General features: G+C 38.4%; 1 protein-coding gene and 1 non-coding gene across 2 annotated transcripts in view; both read left to right on the top strand.

Moving 5' to 3' along the window:
- Window positions 1–15,876, top strand: part of LOC100345702 (WD repeat-containing protein 64) — a 161,644-nt gene extending 145,768 nt beyond the window's left edge. Inside the window, exons 24-28 of the mRNA XM_008268195.5 lie at window positions 1,901–2,086; window positions 5,666–5,771; window positions 9,278–9,358; window positions 10,144–10,257; window positions 15,659–15,876. Coding sequence (XP_008266417.4) covers window positions 1,901–2,086; window positions 5,666–5,771; window positions 9,278–9,358; window positions 10,144–10,257; window positions 15,659–15,742 — 571 coding nt within the window. The 3' untranslated portion in view covers window positions 15,743–15,876. The remainder of the gene's footprint in view (window positions 1–1,900; window positions 2,087–5,665; window positions 5,772–9,277; window positions 9,359–10,143; window positions 10,258–15,658) is intronic.
- LOC127483639 (U1 spliceosomal RNA) lies at window positions 7,609–7,770 on the top strand. Its single transcript, XR_007910077.3, has one exon. It is a non-coding gene; the product is annotated as a U1 spliceosomal RNA (small nuclear RNA).
- Window positions 15,877–27,532: the final 11,656 nt, after the last annotated feature.

The following is a 27,532-nucleotide window of genomic DNA, read 5'->3' on the forward strand; positions in this document are numbered from 1 at the left end:
CCCAGCAGATTCAGTGTCTGGCAAGGAATCTCTCAGCTTCTGCAGGGGCTCCATTTATCTGCGTCCTCCTATGGTGGAAGGCAAACAGAACTCCCAAGTCTTATAAAGTGGCTCTAATCACATTCATGAGGCTGAGGACTTCACAACCTAAATAGCTTTCAAAGCTCCACCCCAACCCCATATGCGAGAGATGAAATTTCAACCTAAGAAATTCGAGGGCATATAAGCATTCAGCTCATAGCACTGCTCAAATCAGTTATTCTTGGCTTGGAGAAATTACTTTTATAATTCCTTCAAGTGGAAGTCTCCTTAAATACTCAGTTCAAAGAGCCTAACTATCAATTGTTATCTCAGAATGCAACTCTCTTCACTGTCTTTTGCTGATACTGGCCACCACATTCTAAAGAGCTAGTCAATTTTAATTCTAAATATTATTGGTCAAAAATATTGTGATTTTAATAGGAAATTTACATAATTGATGCTAAACTCTGGGACACAGGACCATCAGTCTGAAGACCAAATTTCAGGGAGGCAAAGACAGGTTCAGGATAGCCAAGGATCCATTTCCAAGGGACAGGAAATCAGGCTGAGGGGAAGGATTCATTTGTTGGGAGTGTTCCACATGGAGATGAAGCAAGGAGACCAAAAGTTATTTCAGTTCTGGTTCAAAGCAGAATAAATTTAAGATTTGTTCTGAGGTTAGTCTCTTGCTATTCTGTTTGTGTTAAAGTGCTTGTCTTTTTCTCTTTGGTATAGCCTTTAACAAAGTGTGACTTTTTTTTAATGCAGGAGAATTAAATCATGAAAGAAATATAAGACATTCATTGAGTCCTCAGGGTACTGTCAAGCATGAGGTGTCCTAACTGGATACCTTTGCTTCTGCTTCATCCTCAGCATCTTCTTTGAGGTGCTACTTGAGCTTTGTGGAGTCCTCTCATAGCTCCTTTATTTTTTTTAAGTTTTATTTATTTATTTGAAAGTCAGAGTGGGGGGGGAGGGAAGTCTTCCATCTGATGGTTCACTCCCCAATTGGCCTCAACAGCCTGAGAGTGGGGCAGCTGGGTCTTGAACCAGTGCCCATATGGGATGCTGGCGCTTTAGGCCAGGGCATTAACCTGCTGCGCCACAGTGCCAGCCCCTCTCATGGCTCCTTTAGCTTGTCTTCTTTGTTCTGAATCACTACTGCAGGGCACATGATGATTGTTTTCATCATTTACTACTCTAAGGTTGAAATCAAGAAAGAAAAGGAAGATCTTCCAAATAGTATGTTCTTTCCCTAAGACATAGGTCACTATGTTTTCCCTAAGACAGTTTTTGTTCCATAAGATATAGATACATGTGCTATTTACAGGAACCTCCTAGAGAACTGATGAATAATAACGCATATGGAGTCACTATTTTGCCATCTTTCTGCAGGACATTAGTATGGTGTTTCCCTAAGAGTAGGAATTATGAATGAAAGTCAAGAGGAATTTTATATTAATAAAAGAATCACTAGTTCTACAAATTCTGTTGATATTGATTTGAAATGTAGACAGCAGAGATAGAGAGTCCACTCTAAGGCTTAATAAAAAATAACAGACTGTCAGCCAGTGTGAGTTCTGATTATCTTAAATAAACAGTGTTATTTTCGGAAAAAAAAAATCTGTTCCTTGTCTTCCAGCTCTGATAAATGGGTGTCATAAATGCAGATTCAAACTGACATTTCACTAAAAGATTGTGGATTGGAGTTCTGATAAAAATGTCTACACTATGATTAGCCCCACGGTATTTACTAGGAAGAGTCTTACACGCAGGTCTAAAATCCTTGATGAACCAATGCAATGATCTAATGAACATAATAACTGCCACTGAAGTCCCCATTTACTTTCTCCTTCCTCTCACCTTTATCTTTTCTCAGGCTTTGGCATGCCCTCAGTGGTCATTACTGTGGCTACTTTGGACAGCGAAGGAACTTTGAATTATCACAGACAAGTGACTTCATTTTGCCTTGTGATGTTAGCGAATATCCCATAGCAATGAAAGAAGAAAGCAATTTAAAAGAAAAGGAAAGATATGAATATCCTCTGGTATTTAACCGAACAAGGTAAGATCATTAGCTTTTCTTTAGATGACCAGAAAAGAATTAAATTGTGACATTGTTCTGGACACAGAAAATTCAAAGGTTATAGGTCTAGAATTTTTCAGTAACATTTCAATCCAATGAAAAGCAAAAAAGAAGTATAAATAAAAAGCTGTGAGTTGGTATAGTACTTTTGGAAACATTTAATTCTTCAAATAATAACAAAAGGCTAAATAAGATTTTACCAAAGAAGATCAAAGAGGCAACTGCCTGAGCCAAGGCGCTAAATAATGAGATTATGATGTAGTCTTTTGGGGCATATGGGGACAATATAAAAGGAAATAAAGCTAGAAAAATCTATAGGGGTCACATCACAATGGGCTTTATAGTGGACCAAGTAAGAACTTTTAAACTTTATAGAATTCCCTGTAAGAGGATACACAAGAGGAAAAGCAGGTCTGGAGGAAATAATGAGCTTGACTTGAGGCAGGGTTAAGTCTGAGATATTACAGTCCAACTCAAGTGAAGGTGGATAATCCAGTCCTTGTCAATGGGGCCAAGTCCGAGTAAGGAGGACAAAGTTTAAGGAAAAAAGAAAGACGAAGCTTAATTGACCAGCATATGAAGATAATACCAGACTTTGAGGGGGCTCTCAATAACTACTGTCCTGGTTGGTGAGTATGCTCTGGGGCTTTTAAGGGATGCAAAAGTGAGGTTGCACTGCTGAGTCAGGTGCTGAAGCCAAGTGTGGGTCTGATAATGGGGTAACTCAGACTCAGCACAGTGCCTTAAGAAACTTTGTTGATGGTTTGACTTCATCATGAGGTGGGAATAGCAGGATGTTCTGCACAACTAAATAGCTAAATGTTATTTGGCTGAGATCTGATAGAGGCAAAGAATTCAGTTAAGAGATTGTTGTGTTTTATTAATCAGCATGAGATTCACTCAGCCTACTGCCCATGCTTACCCATACCCCCTCAAACTCTAGTTACAATAAATTCAAACATCTAGTCATGCTGAAGAGGGCCAGCCGGATTACTTTGCAACTTCAGCTAACTTTCTAAAGACCAGTTTCTGAAATTCACAATCTGTTTGAACAAACTTTCTAGTTAGTTACAAGCTCAGTAGTCATCAGGTATGAAAAGGAAAAGAAAAATGTATTTGGTTAGGTTACAAAAGGTCTTTTTTTTTTTTTTTTGACAGGCAAAGTGGACAGTGAGAGAGAGAGAGAGACAGAAAGGTCTCCCTTTTCCATTAGTTCACCCCTCAATGGCTGCTGTGGCCGGCGCACCATGCTGATCCAAAGCCAGGAGCCCGGTGCTTCCTCCTGGTCTCCCATGCAGGTGCAGGGGCCCAAGTACTTGGGCCATCCTCCACTGCACTCCCTGGCCACACAGCAGAGAGCTGGACTGGAAGAGGAGCAACAGGGACAGAATCTGGCGCCCCAACTGGGACTAGAACCCAGGGTGCCGGCGCCACAGGCGGAGGATTAGCCTATTGAGCTGTGGCACTGGCCAGGTTACAAAGGGTCTTACTGGCCGGCACCGCGGCTCACTAGGCTAATCCTCTGCCTTGTGGCGCCGGCACACCGGGTTCTAATCTCGGTCAGGGCACTGGATTCTGTCCCGGTTGCCCCTCTTCCAGGCCAGCTCTCTGCTGTGACCAGGGAGTGCAGTGGAGGATGGCCCAAGTACTTGGGCCCTGCACCCCATGGGAGACCAGGAGAAGCACCTGGCTCCTGCCATCGGATCAGCGCAGTGCGCCGGCTGCAGTGCGCCGGCCACGGCGGCCATTGGAGGGTGAACCAACGGCAAAGGAAGACCTTTCTCTCTGTCTCTCTCTCACTGTCCACTCTGCCTGTCAAATAAATAAATAAATAAATAGAAAAAAAAAGTGTCTTAATGAGCACCAAGACAGATCTGTCTGGAGTCACCAACACACCAGTGCTTTCACTGTGGATAAGTCATTCAGGTATAGATTGAGAAAAACAGAAAATTAAGGAACAATTTAGGAAATAGCTTCTGAAGAGCAAGCCAAGGAAGAGATAGCAGTGAAATCACTGAAATGGAATAGCTAAGAAATTGAAAGGAAAACCACAAATCAAGTGATGTACAGGGAGTCAAGGGAGGAAGGAGCTGTGAGTAAAGTGATCAACAATGTGTAATGGGACCAGCTTTTTGGCATAGCAGGTGAAGTCGCCACCTGTGACACAGCATCCTGCATGGGCACCAGTTTGTCCCAGCTGTTCCACTTCCTATCCAGCTCCATGCTAATAGCCTGGAAAAAGCAGCAGAAGATGGTCCAAGTGCTTGTGCCGCTGCAACCCACATGGGAGACCCAGAAGAAGCTCCTGGCTCCTGGGTTCAGCCATGGCTGTTGTGGCTCTCTGGAAGTGAACAAGTGGATTGAAGACCTCTCTCTCTCTCTCTCTCAGCCCTTTCAAATAAATAGATCTTTAAAAAAAAGAAAGAATATAGAATGTAGCATCCATAGAATGTAGCAGTGAGGTCACAAAGGACAAGAGAAAAGTAAGCACTAGATTTGCATTTTTATTAGCTGAGAAGTCATCAATGGCTCTAGTGGCGTGATGGGTAAATATCATGTCACAAGACTGAGAAATAAATGTAGATATGAGGTAAAGATAGTATAGACTATTTTTAAAGAATGCAAATAGCCCTAGAGTTGAGAATTTGTTTGTAGAGGAGACTCGAGCATACTTAAAGGCCTGGGGAGAGAGGATGCTTCTTCAATACAGAATAGAATGTTAGAAGTTGTTTTGTGCTTTTGCACATTTCAGTCCTGGTTTTGACTGTGGTGGGATCTTTGTCATAATAGAAAAGATTGGTACTCATCTTAGCTTTCAATACCAACAAAGCTCAAGCTTGGATGATGGATGTCTTCCATGTCCAGTGCTCAGGAGATCAGACCTGCCTTGACTGGTGACAGAACTTGGGGAGTCACAGAGGTTAAATCCCAAATGGGAAAAACCCAGAGGAGTTGTCAAACATAAAGTCCTTTAGGACAATCATTAAACCATAGTTGTGGAGACACAATGACATTATCTAAATGAAAGGATGGTAGAACTATAAATAGGCATTGAAGCTCAGAATTAGAAACTACACTGAATTGAGATCAAAATAGGAGTGCTTTGAGAACACGCAAGAAGGGTTCCAAGTGACAGTGAAAACTAGTGGAGTGCTCAAGGCTTGCCTTTGCTGCCCAGAAATGATATAGTTTTAACTATAGGGAAAACTTTTCTGAAACTCATGAAACTCAAGCTTTGAATTCATATAAAAGGTTTCCCCATTCCTACTATACAGATTTTCTCTTCCAGTGACTATCAATGAATTTAACTATGTGTAATGTCCAGGTAAATCAGGAATCACTGTGGTTACCCTAAAAGAAAATCTGGGAAGTCAAGTGGAGTAAGAATTAGGTGCAGACATAGTATCATTGGGATGAGTGCTATGGGAGCCAGGGATTTGGGGAACCACCGGGAGAGGACACATTTGTTTAGCTGACAAAGAATACACATTTGTTTAGCTGACAAAGAATAGAAGGTGGGTATGTACTTAACATTTTTTCCTTGTATCTTATATGCAGATGGAGGAAAATGAGCTCAATGTCTTTACTATTCAAATGTACACCTCCCAAGCCCTTTGAAGTGGAACATGATTTTAAGTTTTTCAAGTCTCTTTCTTCTCCCAAGGTAGCTTTAAAAAGAAATTTGCTTCTGTTTTTCCATTCCTGAATTAAAATGTCTAGTAAATGTAATATATTTGTTTTCTAGTTCTGCTGCTACAAATTATCATAAATTTTATTGCTGAAGAAATGTAAATTACTTATGTTACAATTCTGTAAGAATCCGACATAGGTCTCAATGGTCTATAACTGAGGTGTCACTAGAACTGTGTTCCTTTCTGGAGGCCGAGGGGCAGAGTCCCCTATTTCTTAGTTTGTGGTCCCTTCCTGAATCTCCAAAGCTAGAAATATTATGTCTCTCAGACCATGTAGTCACATGTCCCTCTGACTTAGCAGGGAAGATTCTTTGCTTTTAAGGATTTGTGTGATTAGATTGGGTCCACATGAAAATCTAGGATAATCTCCCCATTTCAAGATTCTTAACATTGATCCCACCTTTGAAGAATCTTTAACCAAGTAGAGCAACATATTCACAGATGGGGGCAGTTAGTAGAGAGTAGGGCATGGACATCTTGGTGACCATTATCTACCATTCACAGACACAATTTTTTTCATGCACAATTTGGAGAGCAAACATACTTATGTTCTTTCTATTCCTACTTTTAATACTTTTAGAGAATGAATATAGCATGAGTCTTTAGGATAAAGTCAGGTATTAATGAAAACTGATTTCTTCAAGATCTCCTACAAAATAAACCAAACATACTTTCTGAAGTTATCCAGAGCAGGCATTTGGTGCAGTGGTTAAAATGCTGCTTGGAATGTCCCCATTCCATATTGGAAGTACCTGGGTTCAGGCTCTGGGCTGATTCTAGCTTCCTGTTATTGTGCAACCTGGGAAGCAACAAAAGTTGGCTCAAGTAATTAGATTCCTGCCAGGGAGACTCAGATTGGATTCCTAGCTTTTAGCTCTGGCCTGGGCCAACATTAAGTGCTGCAGTCTTTTGGGGACTGAACCAAAAGACATAAGATCTCTCTTTCCCCCTCTCTGTCTGCTTTTCAAATAAAATGGGAATAAATAAAATTTGAAGCAATAATAAAAAAACCAACCTCCACTAATAAAAGACCATTACCCTACTTTCTATATTGTTGTTTCCCTGAGAGTTCCCCTCAGTCTTCTATCTTACAGTCTGTATCACCTGGAAAGTCTTTACAACATTCATAACCTCCCTCCATCTGTCCACCCTACCTTTGTAACACACATATCTAAGAAAAGGTTAGTATGCATACGATGTAAATAATCCCTGAAAGTAAATGAGAAAAAAAGACATCACGCTTAAAAATGGTTAAAAACTTGACTAGATACCTCACAAAAGAAAAAAAAATCATCAACAAACACATAAAAAGATGTTCAAGCTCATTAGTGGTGTATATAAAAATATCATAGGATACTACTTTAGATCTACCAGACTGACAAATGTCAAAAAGTCAGGGAGTAACAAGGGTTACTGTGCTGGTGGCCACAATACAAATTGCAGAACCACTTTGGAAAACAATGTGGCATTATCTAGTAAAGTTAGATTTTGGCCTAACTACCTTGAACATGTTCTTAGGAGATAGGTATAAGGAAGCTCAGAGCAAGTCTGTTTGTAAAAGCAAAACTGAAAGCAGTCAAATGTGCATCAGAAGTGTGTTGGGTCAGTAAATTATAGAATTATGTTATGTTAGTACACTATAAAACAGTGAAAATAAATGAACTAGAGTAACAGTTACATGCACGAATGTCTGAAACATACAGCTAAATAAGAAAAGTTTTGCCTGAGTATATCTATAAATAATTTCATTTGTGTAAAAGCCCATAGTAGGCAAAACAGAACAAAACATTGATTTGGAAAAGTCATATAATACTTACCTGCAGGGGAGATACCATGATCACGAAGGTGGTTTTCCCAGGGCGAGGTTTATCCATTGCACTCTGGATGTGCTGACCCTGTGATTTCCTCAAATGTGGGAAACTTGACTGCATAATTTGTGGTAGTGGAGGACTATGTTAAAATTTTTTTTAAAAAAAGTCATATAAAGTAAAAATATATAAATCAAAGCAAGAGATTGAAAAGCACAAAATCAGGATAGTCACTAGTAACCAAGGGCAGATGAACACTGGTGAGATCAGGTAACTGCACACTTTCAAGTTGAAGTATTGTTGCAATTTGTAAAACAGGGCAGTGGGTCCATGACTTTTCATTATGTCATTATTATTTTATAGTATTTATTTCATATTTAATAATTATTTAATACATTCAAATGAAATAATTTTTCAAGAACCTTACCTTTCTGTCCAAATGGAACTCGGTAGCTTATCTTCCCTGAAGACAAGGTGACAAGCAAGGAAAGCCTGGGATGTGGAGTCTGAAAGACTTAAGTTTAGTTTTAGATAATCTGAAAATCCTTCAAAGAGTTATTGTGAGGATAAATAAGAAAGTTCTCGGGGACAGTGCTGTACACTGCCTGTAGTGCCAGCCCATCCCATATGGGCGATGGTTCAAGTCCTGGCTGCTCCACTTCTGATCCAGCTCACTGCTATGGCCTGAGAAAGCAGTAGAAGATGGCCCAAGTGCTTGGAATCCTGCACCCACATGCTAGGCTCCTGACTTCAGATAGGCCCAGCTCCGCCATTGTGGCCATTTGGGGAGTGAATCAGCAAATGGAAGACCTCTCTCACTCTCTTTGTAACTCTGACTTTCAGATAAATAAATAAATCTTTAAAAAAACCTCAAATATAACAGGTACATTTTAAATTATCACTAAATGTTAATTCTACTTTTCTCAAAAGCCCCAATCTCCCCATGCTCATTATGTGTTCACTTGTCATGTCCTACATTGCATTATAATTATTTGTATACTTACCTTACTTCCCAACCCTACTACAAAATCATAAGCTCATCATTGGCAAAGACACATACATAGTATGTAATAGATACTCAAGTTTTTAAAATAGGATTGAGATAGTGCAACCTAGAAATAAAGACTGGAATTCATTTTTAGTACTCCGTTTAAAGATAAGAAATCATTTTTTAAGTAAGCTAAACATTAATAAAAAACTAGGAAAATCTTTAGAAAGGTTTATAGAGAGCTTGAATCAATTGAATGCACCAAGTACCAAATATTTATTCAAGCTTTGCCTTCTTGTTAGCTAAAGTGTTTGTTAAAATAACAAAGGTTCAATGCTAAATTGCATAGAAATGTCTTTCACTTAGGAGTCCCTGATTTTCACCTGCAATCACTTTTCTTATTCTTTTTCATTCTAAATTATGTAATATTAATCTATTGACTTCTTTCCTGTTAACTTCTTTTTGATATCTTATTGTTCATAATAATAATATAATGACAATAAAATTTATATTTGCATAGCACCTTACTCTATGTTGATCTCATTTGAATCTCACAACTATTCAACAGGAAGGGCTTGCCCAAGATCCTGGAACTAGTGATGGTTAGGATTTGAACCCAAGTATTTTTCAACTAATTGAATGTACCCTGATTTCATTAAGCATTCATTCATTTGTTTTACAGACTCAAAGATATGCCTTGGAAAGTTCCTTGAGTGAAAACATTAAGGCAGGGATTGTATTCGGTTCTCTGCCTATATACAGGGTGAGTTGGAGCTTTCTAAGACTACAGCAGAATCTGACATCTCATTCCTGACCTCAGGTTACTAAGCATGAATGAAGAAAATCACATAACAAAGCCAGCCTCAGCTTCCATAAATCTATTATGTCCAATCCAAGAGAAGGTTTGGATTCTGTGTGTCAAAGGTCTAGATCACTTGTCTTGGCCATTCCACACAGTAGCTACTTTGAATTTTACCCTGCTGGCTCTTCATCACCTACAAGATAAAATCCAAAAGCTTGATTGCCACATAAACCTTCCATGATCTGGTTTCTGACAGAACTGTGTACCCTCATTTCCCACAACATCAGGCCCATGCTCTCCCTATATTATAGCCAGATTAATTACTTGCCATGTCCAAACTTCCCTGGTTTCACCCTTACCTCTGTGATTGTGCCTGGGCTGCCTCTTTGCCTAGAGTTCATCTATTCATTTTCTCTATCTAAGTAAATCCCTACTTATTCTTCAAATTTCCACCACAGGTAGGTTCTGCAAAAGAACTGAGTATATAACCTAAAAAACAATAAATCAAAGGCCAAAAATTTGAAGTTAATCTTAAATGCTACTTATCTTTACCCAGATCGTGTTCATTATTGTATCAAACTTAAGGTAATAGATGATAAGGGTGAATTATCAAGAATTAACAGTGGGCAACAGGGAGGAGTAGTGTATTCTGAAGCAGCTGTATTTCCCCCTCTCCGTCCCGCACTCCTGCATTCACATAGCATTAGTAATAAATAACTTTGTGCGTGTCTATTTATGGCTTCTAGGTTCCAAGTCCCCCTAGTCTAAGATTCCTTCCACTCATTGGTTCAGATGCACGAAGTGAATCTTTAGATGGCATTTCCAGAAGAAAGAAAGGAGGTCATGTTCAACATGAAAAAGTAAGTCAGCCCTAATTCCAAGATTAATTCTAATTCCACAATGTTTCTCATTTCTGTTTGGCTTTCAATTCTTTCTCTGTTCTTAGAAATATTCTGGGGCTACAATTATTTCAGTTCATACTGTTTTTACAACTATTTCTGATGTATGTGTTTTAGCCCATTGAGATGGAAATCATGAATTTGCTACATGGAAAAAGAAACATTAAACAGGATCTGTGAACCTAAACTTAAAGAAGTCTTCCTACAGCTTTATGATAAAATTCACTGAATTGTTTTTAGAAGCTAAGTAATTTGGCACAACATAGCCAATGGATGTGTTTGGGGAGCAACTGAGACTAGACTAAGTTACTGGAATTAAGACTTATTCTATGCATCTGCTCTCCCACAATATGGCGCTGGGGAGGAGTAAACTTCTACGCAGCTGCCTCTCACCAATTTGACTGATAAGCTGCAGGAGCTGATCCTGCTCCTAATTGGAGGAGAGCAGCGTGCTCGGTGTGTGGGCAGCAGAGTTGGGATTGGTGGAAGAGGACTATAAAGGAGGAGAGAGGCAACATGCACCAGGAACATCCGGATAACATCTGAGCAGCCCCCGAGAGAGCCGGCCAGCGGTGTGCCACTCCTCCGCGGAAGTGGGGAAAGTGGCAGGGGGAGCCACCCCTCCATGGAGGTGGAGGGGTCGGCAGCCAACCCGGGAAGGACCAGCAGCAAACCCGGGAAGGGCCGAGCAGACAAAATAACAGCGCAGGGTCTAGTGTTGCTCCTCCGCGAATGGGGGAGCAACAGATGTGTAATTATCCTTGCCTCTTTTATTTATTTTTAAAATTAGTATAAAGAGAGCAGATTTCATGTATTCCATAGGTAGATTTCCAAGAAGACAACTGCAGTTCCCTCCCTCTTATCTCTCCCTCACCCAATCCCTCAGGCTATATCACATCTCATGCTTTCATGAGTTTTTGCAAACACATAATTTTAACCCATTGTATATTCACAAGTTTAATTCTCCACTAACAATAATTGTCAACAAGTAAAAAGTAGGAAGACCACAGTTCCAGAGGAATATAAAAAAGGGCTAAAAACAATGATCAATTACAAGATGTCCATTTCATCCCTATACATTTTTTGTATTCTATATTAACTGTCACATAACAGATAAAATATATGATATTTGTCCTTTTGAAACTGTCTTACTTCATGAAGTATAATGGTTTCCTGCTGCATACATTTTGTTGAAAAAAAAGATTTCATTCTTTTTTTATGGTTGAATAGGACTCCAGTGTGTATATATACCACATTTTCTTTATCTCGTCATCAGTTGATGGACATATGGATTGATTCCAAATCTTAGCTATTGTGAATTGAGCTGCAATAAACATGGGTACACAGTTCATGGGCTGATTCCTTTTAGTTTGGGCAAATCCCCAGAAGAGAGATGGCTAGGTCATATGGTAGACTTATTTTCAGATTTATGAGCAATCTCCATACTGTCTTCCATAATGGTTATACTAGTTTACTTTTCTACCAACAATGGATTAGGGGATCAGGGTACCTTTTCCACACATCCTCACCAGAATTTATTGGCTTTTGATGTTGGGATGATAGCCGTTCTAACTAGGGTGATGTAAGACCTCATTGCAGTTTTTATTTACATTTCAGTGATGGTTAATGATCGTGAGCATTAGTCATTTGAATTTTATCCTTTGATAAATGCGTGTTCAAGTCCTTTGCCCATTTCTTAACTGGATCGTTTTGTTGTTGTTAAGTTTCTTGAGTTCTTTATAGATCCTAGATATTAATACTTTATCAGTTGCATAGTTTTCAAATAATTTCTCCCATTCTGCCAGTTGCCTCTTCACTTTGTTGAGCATTTCCTTTGTAGAGCAGAAGCTTAACGTAATGTAATCATCTGTCTACTTTTGCTTTTATTGCCTGTGCCCCTGGGATCTTTTCTAAGAACTCCTTGCCTATGCCAATGTCTTGCAGAGTTTCCATGATGTAATCCCCTAATAATTTGGTGGTATTTGGTGGTAGATTTAGATCCATGATCTATTTAGAGTTGATTTGTATAGAAGGTCTAAGTTAGGGGTGTTGTTTCAAGTGGAGATCCAATTTTCCCAGTACCATTTGTTGAAGAGACCAGGGATTGATTTTAGCTTGTTTGTCAAAGATAAGTTGGTTGTAGATGTGTGGATTAATTTTGGGGGTTTCTATTCTGTTCTATTGGTCTACATGTCTTTTTTTGTGCCAGTACTGGTCTGTTTTGATTATAATTGTCTTGTAGTATGTCTTGAAATCTGGTATTGTGATGCCTCTGGCTTTGTTTTTGTTGCATAAGATTGCTTTAGTTATTTGAGGTTTCTTGTGTTTCCATTATGAATTTTGGCATTGTTTCTTCTAGATCTGAGAAGAATGTCAGATGATTGGGACTGCACAGAATCTGTAAATTATTTTTGGGAATGTGGACATTTTGAAGATATTAATTCTTCCGATTCTGAACATGGAAGATTTTCCCATTTTTTTAGTGTCGTCTATCTCTTTAATGCCTTGCAATTTTCATTGTAGAAATTTTTCACATCCTTAGTTAAATTTATTCCAAAGTATTTAAAATTTTGGTAGCTATTGTGAATGCAGCTATTATTACTGATCTTACAAGTTCTGTCTCAGCCACAGGATTGTTAGTGTTTACAAAGACTATGGATTTTTGAGTGTTGGTTTTATATCCTGAAACTTTACCAAACTTTCTTATGAGTTCAAATAGTCTCTTTGTGGAGTGTTTTGGTTCCTTAAGACATAGGATCATGTCATCTAAAAACAGGGATAGTTTGACTTCCTCCTTTCTAACTTATATCCCTTTGATTTCTTTCTTTCTCTCTCTTCTCTTTTTTCTAATGGCTCTGGCTAAAACCTCCAGAATAGCAATGGTGAAAGTAGGCATTCTTGTCTGGTTCTGGATCTTAGTGGAAATACTTCCAACTTTTCTCTATTCAGTATGATGCTGCCTGTTGGTCTGTCATACATTACCTTGATTGTGTTGAGGAATGTTCTTTCCACACCCAATTTACTTGAGTTTTTTTTTTTTATCATGAAAGGATGTTGTATTTTATCAAATGCCTTCTCTGCTTATATTGAGATAATCATATGGTTTTTATTCTTCAATGTGTTACTGTGATGTATCATTTTTATTTGTATATGTTGAACTTTTCCTGCATCCCAGGGATAAATCCCATTTGGTTCAGGTGAATGATCTTTCTAATGTGTTGTTAGATTATATTAGCTAGTATTTTGTTGAGGATTTTTACATATATGTTCATCAGGGATATTGGTGTACAGTTTTATTTCTTTATTGTGTTTTTTCTGGTTTATGAATTAAGGTAATGCTGGCCTCATAGAAGAAGCTTGGGAGGGAGTCCTTCCCCTTCAATTGCTTTGAATAGCTTGAGAAGAATTATAATTATTCTCTAACGGTTTGATAGAATTCAGCAGTGAAGCCATCCAATCCTGGGAGGGTCTTTATTACTGATTCAATCTATGTCTTGCTTATTGGTCTATTTTGGTTTTCTATACCTTCATGACTTAATTTTGTTAGATTGTAAGTGTCCAGAAATTTATCCATTTTTTCTAGATTTTCTAACTTGTTGACATATAGGTGTTTGTTGTAATGATTCTTGTTATTTCTGTGATTTACATTGTAGCATCACCTTTTCATCTCTATTTATTATTACTTTGGGTCTTTTTTTTTTTTTTGGTTAGCTGGGCCAATGGGTATCAATTTTGTTTATTTTTTCAAAAAAAAAAACCTGATCTTGCCTGGCACTGCAGCTCACTTGGCTAATCCCCCGCCTGTGGCACTGGCACCCTGGGTTCTAGTCCCAGTCGGGGCGCTGGATTCTGTCCCAGTTGCCCCTTTTCCAGGCCAGCTCTCTGCTGTGGCCTGGGAGTGCAGTGGAGCATGGCCCAAGTCCTTGTGCCTTGCACCTGCATGGGAGACCAGGAGGAAGCACCTGGCTCCTGGCTTTGGATTGGCGCAGTGCACTGGCCGCAGTGGCCACCGGGGGTTGAACCAACAGAAAAGGAAGACCTCTCTCTCTCTGTCTCTCTCTCTCTCACTGTATGACTCTGCTGTCAAAAAAAAAAAAAACTGGTCTTTGTTGCACCAATCTTTTGGATTAGTTGCACAACCTTTTTTGGTTTCAATTTTATTTCTTCCCTAATGTTAATTATTTCTTTCCTCCTACTAATTTTGGGTTTGTTTGTTCTTGTTTTTCCTTGAGTTATATTGTTGGATCACTTATTTGATGCCCTTTCACTTTTGTGATTTAGGCACTAATTGCTATAAACTTTCCTCCTAACAATGCTTTAGCTGTATCTCAAAAGCTTTGATATATTGTTTTGTCATCTTCATTAATTTCTAACAATTTTTTGATTTCCCAGTTGACTTCTCCTGTGACCCATTTTTCATTCAGTAGGATGTTCAATCTCCATGTGTTTGTATGTTTTCTAGAGTTTCTTAAGTTGCTAATATCCAGTTTCATTCCATTGTGGTCCAAAAAGATGCATGGTATGATATCATTTTTTTTTTAATTTGTTGTGACTTGCTTTATGGGCTAGTGAATGGTCCATCTAAAGAAAGTTCCATGCATTGATGAAAAGAATGTGTATTCTGCACATGTGAGAATTTAATGTTCTGTAGATGTCAATTAGGTCAATTAGGTCCATAACATAGATTATTTCTGTTGTTTCTTTGTTGATTTTTTGTCTAGATTTGAGCACTAATGAAAGTGAGGAGTTGAAGCCACCCATTATTATTGTATTGGAGTCTATTTCTCCCTTTATATCCATTAACATTTGTTTTACATAGTTAGGTACCCTGGCATTGGGTGTATATACATTTACACATCTTCCTGTTGAATTGATCTCAATAATTATATAACGTCCTTCTTTGTCTTTTAAAACAATTTTGTATTAAAGTCTATTTTGTCTTATATTAGGATGGCTACTCCTGCTTTCATTTCTCATGTGTGTGATCATCATTTTATTTTTATTTTTTGTGAGTGAATGAATTCCATAACTAATATACATAATTAATTATTACTCAATTCTTACTTTGTTTTAAAGCAACCTTTTTTCTGAACGTGTACCTGAGTCCCATAATGGATAATTGTGCAGTTAATTGGTTCAAAATCTTCTGCTTTTCCACTACAGCCTTTGGGATTCTCAACTCCTACTTTTAACACACATTTACCACTAAAGGCATAAGGAACTACTAAGGAAATAACTATTCTTTTGAGTATTTTTTCCTGGCAGTATTAAAATCACTATATATTAGTAGTGAAACTTGTCTTTAGAAAATTGTGTTTGTCACAGAATGTCAGTTACTAGCTAACATCCCATTATTTCACAGGTACCACGGAGAAGAAATCTGAAAAGAAATTTAGTTCCACAAATAGATCTGACTTCATACATCTTCCCAACAATGCCTAAGTAAAGAGGAACTCTGAAATAGCTGTTGTACATAAAATGCAAAATTCTGGATAGTATTAAACAAGTAGCAAGCAGCCAGTTTGCCAACTTCTTTATGCATTGAAATCAACATAATGAGTAGGCAGTTTTTGTTTTCTGTAAAACAAATCAATAGTATAAGTAAATCTAAAATAATGCTACCAGTGATTAGCTTTTTACCTCCCCTCATTGCTTATCCTAATCCATAACCAGAATTATTGTCAGAAAATATGATACAAATCACCTGTGTGTCATGCTATGTGATATATGAAAAAAAATATTAAAAAGAAAAATGTGCTTAAGAAGGCTCTAGGTATTTGTCTTCTTCGTTTAGGGGAAAGTCATCTGGGAGAAAATATTCAAAGTTTCTTAAAGTAAAAAAAAATTTATATTTAATCCAGAAATGACACAAGAAAAACAGAATTTGGTTATATGGGCTTTCTGGGCCTTTTTATAAATTAATTTTGGAATTTTGACCAAATAATTGCACAAATGGGTACTCATGTAAGCAATAAAAGTATAAAATTTGATAAGTAATAAATGAGATTTTAAATAAATCAAAGGCATGAAGAAAGTACCAGCACTGAAGCCTGAAGACTGACCTGGACCTCATCAGCAAATGATCCTTACTTCTAAGTATAATTTTTAATCATACACATACAGAGTGTTTCAGAAAGTTCACGGATGGATTAAATTAAAAGATAAGCTTGTAGGTTTGTTTTGAGAGGGAGAGACAAAGCTCTCATCTGCTGGTTTACTCCTCACAAGCCTACAACAGCCATGGCTGGGCCAGGTTGTAGTCGAGAGCCAGGAACTCAATCCAGGTGGGTGGCAAGGACCCATCTACCTGAGCTATTACAGCTGCCTCTCAAAGTATGAATATTCAGGATGTTAAAATTAGGTATGGAGCTGAGACTCAAATCCAGGTACTCCAATATGAGACATAGGCATCTTAATCTGTGTCTTAGCCTCTAGGTCAGGTGGTTTATTTTGGTGCAACACATTTGAAATACATGCAAATTATTTTTCTAATATGTATTTTCCATGAGTTTTTATATCTCCTGGTAATATGTAGAAAAAAATGTGTCTTTTCCTTCTTGCATCAGACAATAGAGTCATTAACTTAACCATCTTTTTTAAAAGGCATGACTTACTGAAAAATATAGCATGTTTTATTATATTGTATTTAGTTTGAAGTTGGACACTTCACAGAAAGGTTGGTTACTGATTTCTGTTTCAGGTAACAGTAGGATGGGTAATTTGAACCATCACTCCCACTGACCACAACTAACATCAGAAAACATCTCTTTGAAGGTATCTGAGAAAATAAGCTAGGTATGTGCATGGTGGATTCTGTGGGAGGACTCAGGATGGGATAGGTCAAGCCAACTATTAAAGTCAGCTTTATCCTGTGAGTAAGTGTTCAGTCCACAGGGGAAAGTTAAGAAACTAAGAAGCTGAAGCAGTAATTAGGAATAGCACATCTTCAAGGGATGAATCATTCTCAATCAAAGGTTGTGGAATCAAAGGACCACATCCTAAAAACATGGATTAAACTAAGTTGACAGGTCTTCACAGACTATTTAAGAAGGTATAACAATGAAGAGATGACTGAAACTGTTAAAATTTTCTGAGGCTCTTGAATTTTCTGGAAGAAGGTGAAAGTAACAATAATCACTCAATTCTAAGAACTGTTAATCTAAAATAATCTGATTATATGATATGATAATCAGTCTTACTTAATCTATTAAAAGTGTCATAATTATTTATAAAGAAATGAACTATTAAGCCATAGAAAGACATGAAGGAAAATTCAATGCACTTTACCAAGTGAAATATACCATGATCCCATTTACATGACATTCTGCAAAATTCAAAAGTATAGAGTCAGTGAACAAAAATCAGAGGTTCCCAGAGGTAGAGAGGGCAGAAGAGATGAACTGGTGAAACACAGAGGATTTGGGTAGGGATAGGGGAGGCAGTAAAACTACTCTGCATGATACAACAATGGTGAATAAATGTTATACATGTTCAAACACTATAAGTGAAATCTAATGTAAACCATAGACTTTGAACTCCTTCTTAATTTCGTTGATTATAACAAATCTACCTTTCATGGGGCATACAGATATTAGAGCAGGTTATGCATTAAAACTGCTATAATGTCTATTTTTTAGAGTTACCAAAAACACACAGACATACACAAACACACATAAAGGAGTTAAATTAAAAGGAACTGGGGATTAATTTTTTTTGACAGGCAGAGTGGACAGTGAGAGAGAGACAGAGAGAAAGGTCTTCCTGCGCCGTTGGTTCACCTTCCAATGGCCACCGCGGCCGGCGCACTGCGTCCGGTGCACAGCGCTGATCCGAAGCCAGGAGCCAGGTGCTTCTCCTGGTCTCCCATGGGGTGCAGGGCCCAAGGACTTAGGCCATCCTCCACTGCATTCCCGGGCCACAGCAGAGAGCTGGCCTGGAAGAAGGGCAACCGGAACAGAATCCAGCGCCCTGACTGGGGCTAGAACCCAGTGTGCCGGCGCTGCAGGCAGAGGATTAGCCTATTGAGCTGCAGTGCTGGCTAGGGGATTAATTTTTATAGAAAGCTTTTATTTAATAAATATAAATTCTATAAGTACAACTTTTGGATTATAGCAGTTCTTCCCCCCATACCTGCCCTCCCAACCCCAAACCATCCCACCTCCTATTCCCTCTCCCATCCCATTCTTCATCAAAATTCACTTTCAATTATCTTTATATTCAGAAGATCAACTTTACACTAAACAAAGATTTCAGCAGTTTGCACCTGGGGATTAAATTAAAAGGGGCCGAAAATGCTAAGTGTTGGCAAGAATGTCGAGCAACAGGAATTTGTATATACTTTTCATGGAAGCATAAATTGATTCAATCATTTTGGAAAACAAATTGGTATTCTCTACTCACATTGAACAAATGTGCATTTCATGACTTAGAAATTCCACTGCTAGGTCTGTATGTCTAACAGAAATGAGTGCACATGTCTACCAAAAGACAGGTAAAATAGTGTTTTACATTATTAACAATATCCTGGAACTGGAAACAACCCAAATGTTTATCAGTGATGGAATGAACAAATAAACCTTGGTATATCCACAAAACAAATACGATAAACATGAATAACTCTTATGTACAAAACATGGATAGATCTCACATATATAATTCTGGGCAGAAGTCAGATACAAACTAAAGTGTTTAGAAGTAAATAATTATAGGAGATAATAATACACATTGCAGGGACTGGGACTGTGATGCAGTCGGTTAAGTTACCACTTGAGACACAGGCATTCCATACTGGAATGTGGTTTCAGTCCCAACTGCTCCACTTCCAATCTAGCAGACAGCTAATGTGCCTAGGAAGACAGCAGAAGATGGCCCAAGTACTTGGATGCCTGCCTCCCATGTGGAAGACTAGATAGAGCTCCAGGCTCCTGGCTTCAGACTGGCCAAGAACTGGCTGTTGTGGCTGTTTGGGGAATTAACCAGCAGATGAGAAGATCTCTATGTCTCCCTCTCTCTCTATTGCTCTTTCAAATAATTAAGTAAATATTTAAAATCAATTAATACCAGGAAATGGTTACAGTAAGATTTGATACAGTGGTTTTTTTCTTTTCAGCAAAGGTGTTTAATGACCTGATGATAGTTACAATGGTGTCAATGTACATGTAATGGCATCATAAATAAACCAAAATTGCTGTCATAGCCTGATATTTATAATTATTTGATGTTGTACCTTTAAAAAAATAAACTAGTGTATTTTAATTTCTTTGTGTTTTGTATTTAAATAATGAGTTATGAGAAAAAGGTTCAGGTTGCTAATTACAAGTTCTACTCTAAAAATAACGTATTATAGGTGTTATTCTAGTATTATTTTGAATATATGAGGCCAAATTAATTACAATAATCCCTAACCAATTTTTTGTTTCCCTCCATTTTGCTAAATATAAACTGGTCCCCAAGAATTTTGATCAAATGAATGTAAAAGATAAATTGTTATGACCTTGATGACACTTACTAAATTTTATTTTATCATCCCTTGTTACCTTGTTGCATTTTAAGATCAACATTTCTTAAAATTCCTGACTTCAGTCAATACCTGAGTATGAATTAAATAAAAATAGAAAAATTATTAAAACAAAAACTGAGATCATTACATACTAATCTGACTTCTACTAACTGACATACATGTACCAACTACATATGTTCAAAAATCTCTCAAATGAATTTATTTTAATGAAGGGAAATATTTCTGATTTTTTATTTAAAAAACCAGGAAATTGAAACCAGATACATTACTACTTCAATAACAGAACCACCCAACATATTATTGAAACTCCTGGATACCCACTAATAACCAACTGAGAAATACTATACTGCAAGATCTAGCCCTTATCTAAACATTCAATTTTATCTCCTTGTATAAGCTAAATTATAGGTAAACAAGAATACACACCAGCCCCTAACCTTTCCCTTATTTTTCTTTTCTCATGTTCCTAGACACAAAATATTTCCAATTATTACCAGTACCAAACTTCGAGGATTTGGTAATTTCAAATGTTCCACACAAATCTTTCCCTCTGCTTGCACTCACCAGAAATGCAAGCTTCAGTTTCTTTGGCTTGCATACAGCATTGTGTTATTTTTGCTGAATCTTCCTGATAGTGTTTGACACATTTTACACTGAATTACAGTTATTTCAGGTATTTATATGTGTGGTGGAATGAGAAGGCCAAGCCAAGGTAGCCACTGGCAAGCGAGCGTCAGTTACTCAGGAATGGCTTTGAAACTCACCTGGCAACGGAGCCTGCCTGGCAACAGGCTGTGATTGGATGTATTTGAGACTGCCTGGCAACAGGCTGTGATTGAATGGCTTTGGAAACTGCCTGGCAACAGGCTGTGATTGGTTGGGGCATAGACCGCCCCTTGACCAGATTGGCTGGTCTTGGCTATATAAGATATGGTAGCAACTGTAATAAACGAGTCTGCGGGCTGCTCGCCTCAAGCCTGCTTTCACTTGACTCCCGGGGTCTGTGTGGTGACTCCACGCCTCTTGCCCCCACCACGCTGCTCCTCTCAGAAACAAATTCACTGCAACATTGTTGAGAAATCAACGGCAACATATATGCCCTTCCAGATTTTCAAGGTTTGGTAGAGTGTTACATCAGGGACAGAGATTTGGAAATCATAAACTTTAGTGTTCCGCACATCAGTGGCTATCAATGAGGCCAATCAAAGACACTGTATATGATGAAAAGAGCAGAGACAGACCCCAAGGAATACTTAGAGAGAAAGCTTGGAAGAATAAAAGAGGCAGAAATAGAAAGAAAACGTAATATTATACAAGCAGAGATCCTCAAGAACTACTTTCAAAGAAAAAATTATCAATAGTGTGAAACTTGGCAATGAAATCAAGTAAAATGACAGGGAACTTTGTTTTAGCTCATGATGTTTCCACTCTCTCATGGCTCTGAGCATGTTGAGATATCTAATCTATATTTCCCTTTCAAAAAACAATATATTTTTGGCTGTGAAAGTAGGGTAGCCAGATATAGAATGGTAACTGAGTATTTTCAAGATGGGAGAGGCTTAAACATGTTTAAAGACTGAGAAGAGAATCAAGACAGTAAAGAAAGAAAACACGAAGATATAGCAGATACCTGTGGTATCTGATGGAGTACGATTTGCTTTAGATAACAAACAGGGCTCAGCTTTCATTGTAGCAGCAAGTAATAAGGAAATGGGTTCAGCTAAAGATGAATCAGTAGTGTTTCTGAAGGAGAAAATTGAAAGAATTCAACTTTGCCTCAGTTTCTCCCATAAATAATAACAGTAACTAACATGTACTTAGTATTTATTCTTTGTCAGGCCCATGTTACTACTACGTATGGATTTTCCCACTGAATGTGAATGTGTATGACACTATGATGCTACTATTATGAACTCCATTTATGTATGACAACACAACAGCTTAGAAAGGTTAAGTAATTTGCTTAGTCACATCTTCAGAAAGTGAAAGTGCTAAGAATTAAATCCATGTCTGATTCAGAGCCCACATTATTAACAGCTACAATATCGAACCTAAATAAAATTGGAGATGGGGATTTGGTGGGTTGTCAAAAACCTGAAGAATACAAGAGAGATCTGTCTAGATACAGAAAAGGCTATGGTTAGCAATTAAAGTCCCACTCATCTCTCTGTTCCATAAAATGTGACCCCCTGCTTCTAGGTGTGTTCCTGCTATGATGTGATGCAATCTACCACACTCACCAAAAAGCCAAACCAAAGGAGCTGCCCAATTGTGGACTCTAAACTTCCAAATCTGTATATTACATAAGCATCTTCATTTCACAAAACAAAAATGCACATAAAAAATCTTGATGAGCTTTTAAAAATACGAATTTACATTTACTCCAGTCTACAGTTTTAAACTTCTCTACAGCTCTTGCAGAGACAGAGACGAGAAGCCTCATTTTCTGCATAGGGGTTTGCAGAATGAACCTGATTACATGACAAAGGAGCAAGTGATTCAGTGAACAAGCAAGGCAGCAGAGCTAGTGTTGTGGCATAATGGGTTAAACCACTGCCTGCAACACTGGAACCCATATGGGTACCAGTTTGAGACTGGCTGCTCCACTTCTGATCCAGCTCTCTGTTAGTGTGCCTGGGAAAGCAGTGAAGGATGGCCCAAGTGCTCAGGACCCTGAACCTATGTAGGAGACCCAGATGAAGCTCCAGATTCTGGCTTCGGTGTGGCCATTGTGGCCATTTGAGCAGTGAATCAGAGGATGGCAGATCTCTCTATCTCTCCCTCTCTCTTTAACTACGCCTTTCAAATAAAATCTTTTTTTAAAAAAATTAAAAATAAAAGAGCAAGGCAGTTATTTTATGGCAGACCATGTGATATAGTCTGAATGAGAAGATGGTGAAACTAAAACAGTACTGACAACCTGAGGGAAAGTGAGAGGACATGAACTACTTAATACTGTCAAAGGTATATTGAAAATAAGAGTGAGCTACTATTAGGTTGTGGTTCAGAGTGGGTTAATGAAATTTAAGATTATAGAAATGGAACAATTCTAAGTGATAATAAAGTACAGTTGATATTCACAACAAAGACTTCTTAGAGAAAATGAAGGAGAAGTTCATAAAAATAGAGATCTCTAATATTATAGGTTAAATGAATTACCAACAAGATATGAAAGGTACCCAGGAAAATGGTGGGACTGAGTTTAGAGGAAAAGATCCTGAACCAGAAGTTCACAATAAATGTGAAGAAGTGTCAGAAGTCCACTAAGCAACACTATTTGGGAAAAGAAGGATGATAACAAATCATAAGATCAGAGAGCCTTTCGGTAAGAGTAAAGAAGAAATAATTTTGAAATGACAATGGAGAACAAACTTAGAGTATGTCTCTGTCACCAATGGCTCACAGGTTGTATTGGTTACAGGTTGTATTAAGAGAATGTAGTAGTTTATAATAGAATGGAGATTCTGGCAGCCATGATAGAAAGGCCTAGAAGACAGGGCAGGAGTGTAAGGACAGGTCAGAAAGTACCAAATGTAACTGGACTAAGAGGATGATCCTAAGGGCCTGGGCTTTGGGTTGGGTAAAGGAAGTGAGTATCAGAGAGAAAGTGTTATTAACTGGCCTCAGTATTCTGGCTGAAATCCTGAGATAAAGATATTGTAGTAATGGCTAATACAGAATTACTTGTTGGTGTCCTAATCCGGACTGGTTTGGGGACTGCAAAATACTCATGTAACATTTCATCCATTCTGGCATCAGAGCAATGCCTATAATCATAGGTTTGCTGTAAGCATTAAAGAAGTTCATAAAAGAAAACTGGTTACTGCTCCATTCATAAGAATCACTAAGTATTAATATTCCCATCATTAGTCTTAAATTGTTGTGATTGGTATCATTATTATGATCTCTTGCATTAACAGATAAAAAAATTTTAAAATTACATAGATTTTACTTGTCAACTGAGGCAATGGTTCTCAAATAGTATATACATTGAAATCCTTATAAAATCTATTCCAAAATAACATTGTGCAGAGGAGGGATATAAAGAATATTTTTCTCCAAATATTTCCACATTCTAATCTTCCGAATCTGTAAATATGTTACCTTCCATGGCAAAAGAGACTCTTTAGATGTGATTAAGTTAAATTATCCTATATTCTCCGCATGAACCACAAATCGCATGTAACCACAAACACTTTATAGGAGGGAAGCAAGAGTGTCAAAGTGAATAAAAAGATATTTCACAACAGAAGCAGAGGTTGGAGCGATGTGCTTTGAAGATAGAAGAAGGAGCCACAAAGGAATGTTAGCTGCCTCTGAATCTGGAAAAGCAAGAAAACAAATTCTCCCTGGGGTTTCCAAAAGGAACACAGCCCTGTGCCACTTTGCCTTTAGCACTCTAAGACTCGTTTTAGACTTCTGACTGGAGAACACTACGATAACTGGTGTGTGTGTGTGAGCCATTAAAATTGTGTTAATTTATGAAAGCAGCAGAATAATAACTAATGGGACAAGATGAGAGGGTTACATTTGAATCCACAGGGAGATTATTTTAATCTCCCCCAGAGATCTTTGCTCTCTTGCACCAGGATTGAGAAAAGAGTGAAGGAGAAGGTAAAATATTTTGACACCAAAGAAACTGCACAGTATCACTGGGTAGCTCCATCTAATAAAGAAATTCAAGGTTGCAATGTAAGACATATAATGACTTGATACCAGGCAAAATAATAAAGAAATACTAAACAGAGCATATGCAGACTCTAGGTGCTTAAATAGAATAACCAAGAATCTAACTAATTTCCCATGAAACCAATCTCAACTGTATGCCACTTGTTAGTATTTGACTTGTATGTTACATGTTTTGCTATGTTTTTAGACAAACAAATTACAAATTTTGGGGGTATATTTTATACTTTGCAAAATCCAGTTGAATTACAGAATGAAGTGTAATGGAGGATACAATCTTGGCCATAAAACTGGCTATATTTATTCTGTAATATCCTGAAACTCCATCTGCTATTCCACCAAGTTTTAAGGCCAAATGCACTCACCCTACTATGTGTAACAAGGATATTTTGTGCTGTAGCTTAACACATTTTAGGATGACATAATTAGATTTACTGTAGTCTAGCAGATTTTACTCCCACCAAACTGAGAACATGTCATAAAAATTACTAATGTGATAATAAATATCATAGGCGATTTTTTTCATGAGGCCAAAAATATCTAAAATATGTATGACAAATCACATCCTCTAGCAGAAGCAAAGTATTATAAACAAGTTTTTATAAAACTTGGCCACCACATCTGCTAAACATTTCCCCCAAGCCATTTTCCTACTTCCTTTAGATCTCTGACCAAGCATCACCCTATATCAGAGTCCTGTTGTAACCAGCCTCATTTGAAACAGTAACCACATCCCCGCCTGCCTTCCCACCTCTACTCTTCAGCTTCCTATTTTCCTTACCTTTTTATATAGTATTTAGCAGCAATTGACAATATTAATTCGCTTATTTTTTATTATGTTATTCCTTCCTGGAAGGAAGAACTCTGGTTAGATCACTTGCCATGCCCCTAAGGTCCAGAACAGTGCCTGGCACAGAGTAGGCATCTGTAAGAATTTGCTGAATGGTAGCTTTATGTACATGAAGTACTGGAGAAATTGTGGGGTTTGGCTTTAGGAGATCACTATTAGGAGTCCAGCCTGGGGCAACTCTCAAGCTATGTAACATCAGATAAGTCAATCTTCCTAAATCCTCTATTTGCTAAACTAAAAAGTTAGTTGCAGTAGGGGGCTGTTGTTTTGCCACTGTGGGTAAAGCCACCACCTGCAATGCTGGTGTCTCATATGGGTGCCAGTTCATGGCTTGGCTACCTGCTAATGGCCTGGGAAAAGCAGTGGAAGATGGCCCAAGTCCTTGGTCCCCTGCACCCACCTGGGAGACCCAGATGGAGCTTCTAGCTTCTGGCTTCAGCCTGGTTCAACCTTGGCCATTGCTCTCATTTTGGGAGTGAACAAGCAAATGGAGGATCTCTCTCTCTCTCTCTCTCTCTCTCTCTCTCCTCCCTCTCTCCTCTCTCTCTCTGTAACTCTGACTTTCAAGTAAATAAATAAATCTCTTTTAAAAAAAGGAGTGTTATCTGTCTTACTTACCTATCAGTGTCTTTTTTATTTTTAAATGTATTTATTTGAAAGGCAGAGAAAGAAAGGGGCATAGGCACAGAGAGAGAGAGAGAGAGGTCTTCCATAAGCTGGTTCACTCCCCAGATGGCCGCCACGGCCGGAGCTGAGCTGATCCGAAGCCAGGAGCCAGGACCTTACTTCCAGGCCTCCCACAAGGGTGCAGGGGCCCAAGCACTTGGGCCATCTTCCACTGCTTTCTCAGGCCATTGCAGAGAATTGGATTGTAAGTGATACAGCCAGGACTTGAACTGGCACCCATATGAGATGCTGGCACTGCAGGCGGCAGCTTTACCCACTATGCCACAGCGCTGGCCCCAACCTATCAGTGTCTTAAAAGCTACAGAGTGATGTGCTATTTTTATTCTGTATGGCATGATGTGGTTGTTAACAGCCAGCCTGTCTCATAACTTTTATCCTATAACTTTGACATTCCAATAGAAAAAAAAAATAAAAAATAAACCCTTTGCCCCTTACTAGTTGGCCTATTTATTCTGCACTGGTGGTGAGTACAGGTTTTGGAAACTGGAAAACAGACCATGCAAGTTGCTAATGTAGTCATTTAATTCAACAGTATAGCCACCACCAGTAGTAAAAAGGTTTCCAGAACTCCTGGCCTCTCCAGTTCTTCTAGTTTAGGACAAGCAGTGACTGAATATGTCTATCACTGCTCCCTCCAAAGAGTCACATTATTGGCAGCCATAGTTGTCAGCAAATAATGGTAGAAGAGTTGTTAAAACACAGGGCCTTTGGAGTTTGATGCCTGTGGCAAGCTCCCCATTATGGAGAGTGTCCTTATAAATAATCTTGATGGCTTCTGCTTGCTTTCAGGAAAGTATAAATTATTCCAGTGTCAGAAATACTAAAAAAAGCTATCTTCTTACACAAGATGAATGAAGCTATACCTTTTATTTCTTAAGTTCTTCTTCTGTGTAAATTCCTATTATAACTGGATTTCCTCATTTCATTCCTTAATATATGAGAAAGGCAATTCAGCATAAGTTTTGCTCTCTAGTTGCAAATCATTGTATTTGACAGCTGTGTGCTTGGACTCCCTTATTTTGTTAACTTATTGAACTGATTTTACTGAATTATACTTTGGCTTTGTTGGACCTAAATTGAAGGTCACAATAATGAACAGAACCCATTGTCATATTTATTCCAGGAATATAATAATGACAGTATCATCCCTCAGTCACTCATAGACTTTTTTTAAAAGATTTATTTATTTTATTTGAAAGTCACAGTTACACACAGAGAGAAGGAGAGGCAGAGAGAGAGAGAGAGAGAGAGAGAGAGAGAGAGAGAGAGAGGTCTTCCATCCTATGGTTCACTCCCCAATTAGCCGTAACGGCTTGAGCTGCACCGATCCGAAGCCAGGAGCCAGGTGCTTCTCCTGGTCTCCCATGGGGTGCAGGGCCCAAGCACTTGGGCCATCCTCCACTGCACTCCCTTGCCACAGCAGAGGGCTGGCCTGGAAGAGGGGCAACCGGGACAGAATCTGGTGCCCCGACCGGGACTAGAACCTGGTGTGC

The sequence above is a fragment of the Oryctolagus cuniculus genome, chromosome 13, assembly GCF_051225735.1.
Source record: "Oryctolagus cuniculus isolate XC-2025 breed Fujian yellow rabbit chromosome 13, ASM5122573v1, whole genome shotgun sequence".
Lineage (NCBI taxonomy): Eukaryota > Metazoa > Chordata > Mammalia > Lagomorpha > Leporidae > Oryctolagus > Oryctolagus cuniculus.